The 9,350-nt window shown below is 49.2% G+C and overlaps 1 protein-coding gene across 1 annotated transcript; it reads right to left on the bottom strand.

Moving 5' to 3' along the window:
* Positions 1-938: 938 nt before the first annotated feature.
* Positions 939-8,227, bottom strand: LOC122893978 (corticosteroid-binding globulin-like). Its single transcript, XM_044231326.1, has 4 exons — positions 7,615-8,227; positions 4,847-5,117; positions 2,457-2,607; positions 939-1,124 (listed from the first exon to the last, which is right to left on the bottom strand). Exons 1-4 carry the CDS (start codon positions 8,225-8,227, stop codon positions 939-941), a joined length of 1,221 nt encoding a protein of 406 aa, XP_044087261.1.
* Positions 8,228-9,350: the final 1,123 nt, after the last annotated feature.

Genomic DNA, 9,350 nt, shown 5'->3' with positions numbered 1-9,350 from the left:
TTAAGCAAGATGATGCTTTTAGAATTCAGGTATGTTTATACCTTCCATATACAATGATCGATTGATCTATCTATCTATCTATCCATCCATCCATCCATCCATCTATCCATCCAATTCTTTATCTCAGTTAATGCTTTTTGCCCCAAATGAGGAGGGTAAGCCTCTTCCTCTGGCAATGTTTCTCTAGCGCCCTCTACTGACAAAGCTTAACTTCATGTCCACACCGAGTTTTTGCGGAGCAGGGATAAAGGAAGCTCTTGAGCTTGAAGCAACAAACCCATCAGTAGTTTTGCTTTAGACAGTTAATTATATTTTTAAGATTTTTAAAAACAACGTCTTCTCTTTGTTCGCATATATACCTTTTCCGGGACTCTTCATTCTTTTGCGTAGGTCCAAATTTCCCCTTAGAATCATCTCGTTCCAGCCTTAAAAATTGTCTTTAGGGAAGGTGACGAACTTTCTCAGCTTTTGTTCGTCTGGAGAAGAACCTTCATTTTGCCTTCATTTTTGAAGGATTGTTTTGTTTCTTCCTTTTTTCTTTTCTGAAGCTGTCACCACATTCCCCCTAGCACTTCAAATATGTCATTCTGTTGTGTTTGGGCTTGCATGATTCCTCCTTTCCTAGAAATAATTTCAAACTAATAAAAATTTCCAAAAACAATAGTGTTTCCATACACCCTTCCCCCGGCTTCGGCATGCCCTGTAACCACAGCATGATGGTCAAGGGCTCAAGGTGGCACGCTGCCATTCGGAGAGTGTCACCTGTCCCATTTCATCCCTTCAACCACACCTGCTGGCCTTGACAGTGATGGTGATTTATTTGGACAGAAGAACCTAGAGAAGACAAGGGGGAACCTCCACCCCCCCAGGGCGTTTCTGTGGGCTCTCCGGTACACAGGGTCAGCCGGGGCTGTGGCTCCTGGGGGTGGGGGGCACCCTTAGGTTGGATTCACAACCTTGCCCAGGAAGAGGCTGCTCCACGTGAAGTGGTTGAAGATCATGACAATGAACGGGCGGTTGAAGCGGAAGGTGAGAGGCTCGGGTGCCATGCGCAGCATGACCCTGGGGGAGTCGGCGGCTTCCAAGCCCTTTTCATCGAGTTGCAGCACGGCCTTATGAATCACCTGTTGGAGACGGGGCGAAGGTGGGCGTTGAGCACCTGCTGCGGTCGGGAGCTTGCCACGCCTCATCGCTTCCATCCCTCCCACCCTTGGTTTGACGGGCGGCCAAGAGGCTCAGAGAGGGTCACTTGCTGGCTCCTCATCTCAGTGGCAGCCCCAGGATGAGTGTGTCCACCTCCAGAACTCAGCTCACACCAAGACTTCTTCCCTAGAAAGTGGGCAGATGGGGCCCACCACAGGGAGATCGGGGGCTCACGGGACTCACTGGACTTCAGTGTCCCCCTCAGGCGCTCCTTACTGGGTCCTGGGCAAGGCTGACCTCCCTTCCTTTGCACCTTGCTAGCCAAACCCTAGGGGCCCCTCTCTGCGAAATGCTTCTGCCTACTCACGATGGGAAGGGGCTATTGAATGGTCTCTTGCCGTGCTCAGAATTAGGAGGAATTCTGAAATCAGCAAAACACTCGTATAGCTTGTATGAAACACCTTCAGCAATTCAGAACTGGCTCGTTACTAACATCCTCTGGGGGCAGGGGCTCTGCCTGACCGGACAGTGAGGAGCCCGAGGCTCTGAAAAGCTCTACCAACAGGTGCAGGAAGAAACCAAGCGGGTGTGTCTTGGGAAATGAGTTTTTGAGTCAAATGGACCCCAGGCCAAACGTCAGGTTGACATTCACCAGCTCCGTGGGCCTGGTGAGGGAACTACCTTTCCCAAGCCAGAGGCTCCTCCTCTATAAGGAGGGGCTCCCCTTACAGGGGGCTACTTGACTCAGTCCTTCACACACCAGGCATTTCATGGAGCTCAGACTCTGTGCTGGGCGCCACAATGGTCCAAGTCTGAGTGCTGAACGGAGAGGTGGCTGCCTGCTCAGCAGTCTCCTGTCCCCTCTCTTGTTTGGCCACCCACACAACCGTGAGATCCTGTGAGGGCTGGACCATGTCTCAGTAATGAAGGCATACCCGGTGCCCAGCAGTTCGGGGCACGGAGTGAGCGTCCAGTAAATGTTTCCCGAATGACTGAGGGACCCACAGGACATAAAGCTGAAGAACGAAGGGAAAGAATGTGATGGGTAAACTGTCTGATGGGATCGCATTCAGACATTTCCTATTTCCCTGGTTCCTTTTTGGTGTGTGGGGGGGACCCTTGTCACTAGTTCCTGTGTCACCTTGGGGATATCACATTTTCCCGCTGAGCCTCCATTTACCCTGTTGTAAGAGCAGGGGTGTGGAGCAGACAGCCTGGGGCTTAGAGACTTATTCATGGGAGGCCCCGTGTTCCTTATTATTATTTGTACTGTGAATTTGTGGGGAAAAAAGATGGACTTTACGGACACTTGCCTCTGACAATGTCAGCTGGGGCTCTCGGGCAATGCCGGAGAAATCCGCCTCCTTGCTGAGGAAGTCTGCAATGCCCATGGCCCCCAGGATGGTCCTGAGGTTGTAGGCTCCGGAGATGGTCACCTTTGGGATGGACAGGTTTACCTGGCTGCTTGGGGGTAAGCAGATGGGGTTAGAATTTCCTGGGACTGGGCCAGGCCAGCTGACTTATTTCCCCTGCGGTCCCTCCAGACCCTGTCTCCCAGCCAGACCTGATCCTTGCAGAAAAGGGGAAGGGACAGATCAAGACGTAGGATTTGCCTCTCCCGCCATCACACAGGCAATTTCCTCTCAGGGCCTCTGAACAGCTCAATCTTTTCTTCTCACCTCATTCTCTGAGCTGATTCCGCCTGTGGTATAGCTATGCCACTGGACACTGAAGAAGAGGGTCCCTGAGCAAGTCCCTGTGGTCCCCCAAGCACCTCTGGACAGAAGTAGAGGAGTGGAGGGGGCACCCAGCTGGAAGCAGCATCCTGGCCCCAGCCCTGCCACTAGCGCTGTGTGGCTTTAGCCAAGTCCTGTCTCTCTCTGTGCTTGTCCTCACGGACACAGCAAGGCAGCGCCCGACAACAAGGGTGCTGGACAGGGCCGGACAACTGGCAGTCAAGGAGACTGGCCTATACCAGACCCCTGGGGGGTGTTCTTTAGCTTCTGTAGGGTGTCTAATGCATGCATGCGCCCGCAACCTTAGGAGGGTGAGGCCAAAATCTTCTACAACCACATGGAGAGAACTGAACTCATGAGAAGCTCAAAGTCACGACACTGGGAAGCAGCAGAATTGTGGAGAGGCCACGACTGGTTGCTTCAAAGCGTCCTTGTCTCATGGGAGGAGGGAGAGGGAAGAAGGGAGCAGGGAGAAGGAGGAAGGGAGAAGGGAGGGAGGGAGAGAAGGGAGGAGGGAGAGGGAAGAAGGAAGGAGGGAGAAGGGGGGAGGGGGGAGGGAGGAGGAAGGAAGAAAGGGTGCCCACAAGCTCTGTGTGGGGCAAGGAGGCTTCCATAGACGGTGGGCAGCAGCCCGACCCTGAGGGGCGGCACTCCAGTGAGGGGGGTAGGTGATCCCAGGAGGGGTGAGGTGGGAGAAGGGCTGAGTAACACAAGTCTAGAGGTGAGGAACCATAGGGTCTGTCTTCTAGGGCTAGGGGGGCAGCACTGGGATGGAGCAGAGAATTCGTGCCCGATCACATATGTCGCCTAAATGTGCAAGAGTCTGCCTTGGAGATTTATTTTTAAAAAATCTAGAAGAAAATGGCATGTGTTATTGATATGTTTTAAGCTAAAGTGTTTTGGTGAAGAGATTATTTTTGGTGTAAAAAGAAAGATCATCCTTCTCATTTTCCACAGACTAGGAGCCAGAATTGGTGTGATCCCGGGTGTGTAATCACCAGCTGGCGACAGGGTTCCTGAACTACTGGCTCCCTTGCAAGGCGTGGGGGCAAGTGAAATGGTGAGAAGCCAGCCACGGGACCCCTCAGGTCACCCAAACACAAGCTCACACGCACGCCTACCCACCTTATCCCCAACCCCACACTCAAGGTCAGGTACAATGGGTCCAGGACTCTGAGAACACTTCCGGGTCCCCCCATGTCGCTATAAGGGATTTCTTGGAAACACGGAGCAGCCTCCGCAGCTCTTCCCCACAGGAGGTCAAACCCCCAGGCACTTCCATGTCTACTCGAGGAACTGGACTAACCTTTCCAAAAGGTCCAGGATTGAGTAGTGCTCTGGGGCTACAACTCAAAATAAAAATAACTCAAAACCATAAAGCACAAAAACCTACGCATATATTAAATCAGAGGGCTTCTTTCCAGATTTTCTGCCTTCAAAGCTCTTGATTTACATATTTCATTCGAGTAGAATTTGTCTCCTTCTTTGCAGCTGCTGTCTGACTCTGCGGGTGCCCTGGGCATGACCCCCTGGATTTGGCTCATGCCCATCCCTCCTCCATGCACGCTCTTGGATGCCTTCCACTCCCACTCGGGCTTAACACACAGTCTGAATGGAAAGTGATTGTTCTGCATCTCCTTCCCCGGTCCCCTGGGGCAGCCAGGCTTTTCCACCTCCCCCCAGCTTCACACCTATCTCCTTTCCTCTCCTGCTATGAAAAAACCGATGTCACGGTGCACTATGGATTCTACCAGAAGCCTTTTCTCTGCTCTAGAGTGCATGTCTTTGAAGTCCTATTCACCTTCTATCCTTTCTGGTTAGCCTAGCACATGGTATACAGCAGGCAGTTCCATTTGTATAGGAAAGAAGGAAGGAAGGGCAAGGCAAGGCAGGGCACCTGCTCGGGAAACCTTCCTGAGCCACTCCAGATCCAAGTGCCTTTCTGGGGGAGAAGGATAAGGGCTTACCCCATGGTCAGGGACTCAGACCACCTCTGAATGGTGTCCCTGCTCAGCGCGGTGATGACCGTGTCCATCTTTCCCTCTTCTGGGAGGACAAAGAAGACGGTCTCATTGCCCGTGTACTCCAGTTGGACCAGCTGACAGGAGAGCACTGGGTCTTGAAAGTACTTGACGGGGCCCAACTGGACCATCATGGGCACTCTCACCACGGTGGTCTCGTTCACGTAGAAGTTTTCCTCCCTGGTGCTCTCTGGGTTGAAGGACTGCTCCCATGTGCCTGGGAAGGAAGGGAGAAAGGAGACAGGCCTGTGAGAGCCGGAGGAAAACACAGTTTGGGTGGCCTCAGAACACTAAGCAGGTGTCATGGCGGCCTCTCTCTGGAAGGTCCCTGCCAGAGTGGCTAGAATTTTCTGGTAAGTTGTGAAATGCCCAGAAATTTAAAGCCTATTCTGTCCTCCACTTCTTAAACTGGGTTGAGGATTATTAACTCTGCCTCTGAGCCTCTAAGAAACGGAAGGAGGGAGACAAACAAGAATACCCTTCGAATTGGGGGTAGAATTCAGTAAGCCAGACTTTGCCTGGCTGCCCGCCCTCACACCCCGAGCCTAGGGTGGATCCTAGACAGGAGGGTTCTGGAAATGGTGCCAGATGGAACTTGGGCTGCAAATTCAAGGTCGGGGTGGGAGAGGTTTGGAGAAACGGACCACCCATTCCATGCCCACGCCTTGACGTCTGGCCACAGAAGTCCAGCAGGCAGCCTGGCTGCCCAGCAGATTGTGTCTACTGCCTTGAGGGAGGCTCCTGACCTTCTATGTGGCCCCAAGGCAAAGTCAGGATGAGATGATGCCTTCAAGCTCCCATGCTCCAACCCACAGTTGGACTTGAATCCTTCCCCCATGCTCCACAATGGCATCACACAGCCTCTTTGTCTGCCTGGTGATGGGGAACTCTCTACCTTCACAGACCAGGCTTTCATTACTGGTCATCTTTCATGGAAGGTCGATTGTTCCTTAGAGCCAAAGCCTGCCTGATTGTGAGGTCCATTTGCAGAGCTTTTTTGGCCCTTCTGGGCTTAAGCAACTATGAGTTTTTTCACAGGTGACAGAATTCTGGATGTGTATAGACATGGGTGGACCTCACCAGGGCCTCCAATGCTCTAGGTTAACTCCCCAGGTCTGGAGGTGACTGGGGACCTTGCATCTCCCTGGGGGTCCGAGGTGTCTTGGCTGTCCCTGGGAGTCCTTGTGAGGTCTCTGTTTCCAAGCTGAGGCTGCCTGAGGGTGGCCAGTGCTGAGCTCGAGGCAGACCCTTCTCCATCCCACTGCCTGCAGGGTCTGTGAACCCCAAGGCCAGAACTCTTGTTCTGACCCAGCCTCAACCCTCCCTGTAGGGGCTTCTAAGGGAGGCAGTAGGGAGAGATGGGAAGATGGAGGGAAAGGGCTGTGGATGTGGAGCTGGAGATCCTGAGGCTGTACCTGTTCCACCCCATGGTTGAGTGTGATGTCACAGTCTGGCTGTCTGGGCCAAATGTGGCGGTGTTTTGTGACTAACTTGTCCAACTCACAGCAAAAAAAAAAAAAAAAAATAGTGAGTATTTTTCAGTGTTAGGTTTTTCATTCTTAAAAGTTTGCTATTGTTTTTTCCGGAGTATATCTTTTCTAGAAGAAAATGTAGCATATCCAGTTGGGCACAAAACAAAATACAGAATGGGATCTAACCTCTACTTTAAGGGGTTCTTCTTGAAAATTCTCAAGCCAGGAGGCCTCGTGTTAGGGAAACTTAAGAATTTATGGGGGCAAATTGGAGAAAGCAAAGAAGATTCCTGATACGAGGATATCACTCCAGATACGAGACTGGAAAGGACAGAGAACTAGATGACTTTAGGCCAGGGTTTCTCAGCCTAGGGACAATGGCCATTCTGGAGCAGATATTATTGTGGGAGTTGTCCTGTTTTGCAGCACTCCCTGGCCTTTACTTACTAGATGCCAGGAACACACCCCACCCCACCCCACCCTCAACTGTGACAACCCAAAATATCTCTAGACGTGGTCAAGTGTCCCTGAAGGGGGTTGAAGATCACCCTGGGTTGAGAACCAGTGCTATCAACTAAGGAGCAGAGATTTTCTTCTCAAGGACAATGTATCCCCAAATTTTGTGTTCATAAAAATGATTGGGGGCGGGGCTTGTTAAAAACACAAATTCTAGGACTTTCTTGCAGAAGCTTTGCTTCAGTGGGTCTGGCATGATCTCTGAAATCTATAATTTTAACAAGTTGCCATGGTGATTTTTACACACAAGAACTTTGGAAAACCCTGCTTCAAATTGATGAGGACAAGTTGAAGTTTGGCTAAGATGGGACTTGGTCAGAGCTGGCTGTGAGTGCTGGGGAAGTGTGTGGTATAGGGTCCATCTGGGGGGAGTTCCTGGGGGGCAGAGGCTATGTCTGTCTGGTCATAGGCTGTGTTTCCAGCTCTTGGCCCAGTGCCTGATGCACAGCCAGCACTCAGCCAATATTTTTTGACCATGAGTCAGCCAGTCTGTTCATGATTGCATGTTTGGCCTCAAAAAAACCTGTAAGAGCTTAGGCAAGTTGCTCAATTCTTTTGGGTGTCATTTTGATCACTTATAAGATGATATATTCTACTTTCCTAATAGGATTATGGTGAGGATAGAGATTCACAGTTGAAAGTGTGCTTTGTAAGATCAAAGGCCTTGTCCAAGAATTCACCCTGGGTTTTGATGGCTCATTGGCAATGGAGTGAGTAGGGGGGTACCTTTGAAGAAGATGTAGTTGACCAGGATGAGCATGGCTGAACTATCCAGCTTTGATATCAAGTCCACAATTTTCCCTTGTGTCTTATTTTTGATATACTCATTGATTTGTCTGCTAACTCCAGCCCCATCCTTGAAATCTGTAGCCAAAGCCTCCAACTCATAGTAGTGCTTGGTGTCTGCAGAGAATGACTCCAGAAGCTCCAGGCTGTGGTCAAGGAACAAAGCATTACCCATAACCATTTCCAACATGGTGTCTGACTCCTTCTCGAAGAGGTGGTGGAGGTGCTTAAAGCCCTGGTGAATCTCAGCTTCAGATATATTGGTGAGGTTGAAGCCCAGGCCTTGGAGGAGTTGGACCCGTGTGTGGCCACAGGAACCCAGAGACAGCATAGCTAAGGCCATGGAGATGCTCACAGGGGAGATGAAGACATTCTTTCCAGGAGCTGAAGCCACAAGATGCCTATATAGGATAAAGGCAAAGTCAACATTGTTTGGAGCCAAGTCCCGGTGAGGGCTTCTCGTGCTCACATCAGTATCTGGGTCCTTAGCCTGGACGGTCCAGAGGTCACTGATGGACAGCCAGAGGAAATAGGTGCACAGGGAAAGCAGCATTGTCCAAGATGGTCAGGCCCTGCAAAATCAGGAATTCTCATTAGATAATGTAGGGTCTCCAAGGCAGTGAGGCATAGTGAAATGGTGGGCAGAAGACCCTGTGACACACCCCAGTCAAGCTTCACTTCCTTTCTCATGTTGGCTGTGTGACCTGGGACGGCTCAGGTCTCTGGGACTCAAATTCCTCATCTGAAAGTATGATGATACCTGCTATGATTTTTCAAGTACCTACCCGACACCAGGTATCAAGACGCCCAACACCGACCTATGTGTTTTTCTTATATTTTCTCAACTAACCCTCACTAACAAATTAATAAAATAGGTATTATTATTATGATTTGAGGTAGACAGAAATGGAAGCCCAGAGGGGTGAAATATCCTACCAATTGATATATTAAAAAAACTGAAAGGAAAAAACTCTTAACCAAGAATCCTAGATCTGGCAAAACCATCCTTCAAAATTGAGGGAGAAATCTAGACATTGCCAGATAAGCAAAAGCTGAAGGAGTTTATTACCACTAGGCCTCTCCTGCAAGAAATGCTAAAGGGAGTCCTTCTGGCTGAAATGAAAGGACACTAGAGAGTACATATAATCTATAGGAAGAAATAAAAATCTCTGGTAAAGGTAAATATATAAACAATTAGAAAAACTCATATTATTGTAATCTTGCTTGGTAACTTCACTTTTTATTTTTGATATGATTTAAAAGACTGATCTATGAAAAGCAATTATTAGTCTATGTTTTTTGGATACACAATGAATAAAGATGTGATTTGTGACTTAAATAACTGAAAGAATGTGGGGATGGAGCTACATAGGTGCAGGGCTTTCATATGCTATGAAAGTGAAGCTGGCGTAAATTCAAATAAGAGTGTTATAACTTTAGGATGTTAAATATAATTTCAATGGGAACCAGGAAGAAAATAGCAAGAGTATGCACAAAAGGACATGAGAAGGGAATTAAAATGTTTCACTACAAAAAAAATCAATTAAACATAAAAGAAGATAGTAATTCAGGAAATGAGGGACAAAAAAAATCCATAAGGCATTTAGAAAACAAATAGGAAATGTCAGAAGTCCTTCTTTATTAGCAATTACTCTAAACATAAATGGATAAAATCC

This window comes from Neovison vison, chromosome 13 (genome assembly GCF_020171115.1).
Source record: "Neovison vison isolate M4711 chromosome 13, ASM_NN_V1, whole genome shotgun sequence".
Lineage (NCBI taxonomy): Eukaryota > Metazoa > Chordata > Mammalia > Carnivora > Mustelidae > Neogale > Neogale vison.
Note: the sequence above shows the minus strand (reverse complement) of the source record. Positions and strands in the feature narration are given on the sequence as shown.

What these genes read in the sequence shown, in the direction of transcription:
- LOC122893978 (XM_044231326.1), bottom strand. Translation starts at nt 8,227, where the DNA reads ATGCTGCTTTCCCTGTGCACCTATTTCCTCTGGCTGTCCATCAGTGAC. An exon ending in CAACTACATCTTCTTCAAAG is followed by an intron (nt 5,118 to 7,614) that starts GTACCCCCCTAC and finishes CTTCCTTCCCAG; the next exon opens with GCACATGGGAGCAGTCCTTC. An exon ending in CCCAGCTGACATTGTCAGAG is followed by an intron (nt 1,125 to 2,456) that starts GCAAGTGTCCGT and finishes CGTCTCCAACAG; the next exon opens with GTGATTCATAAGGCCGTGCT.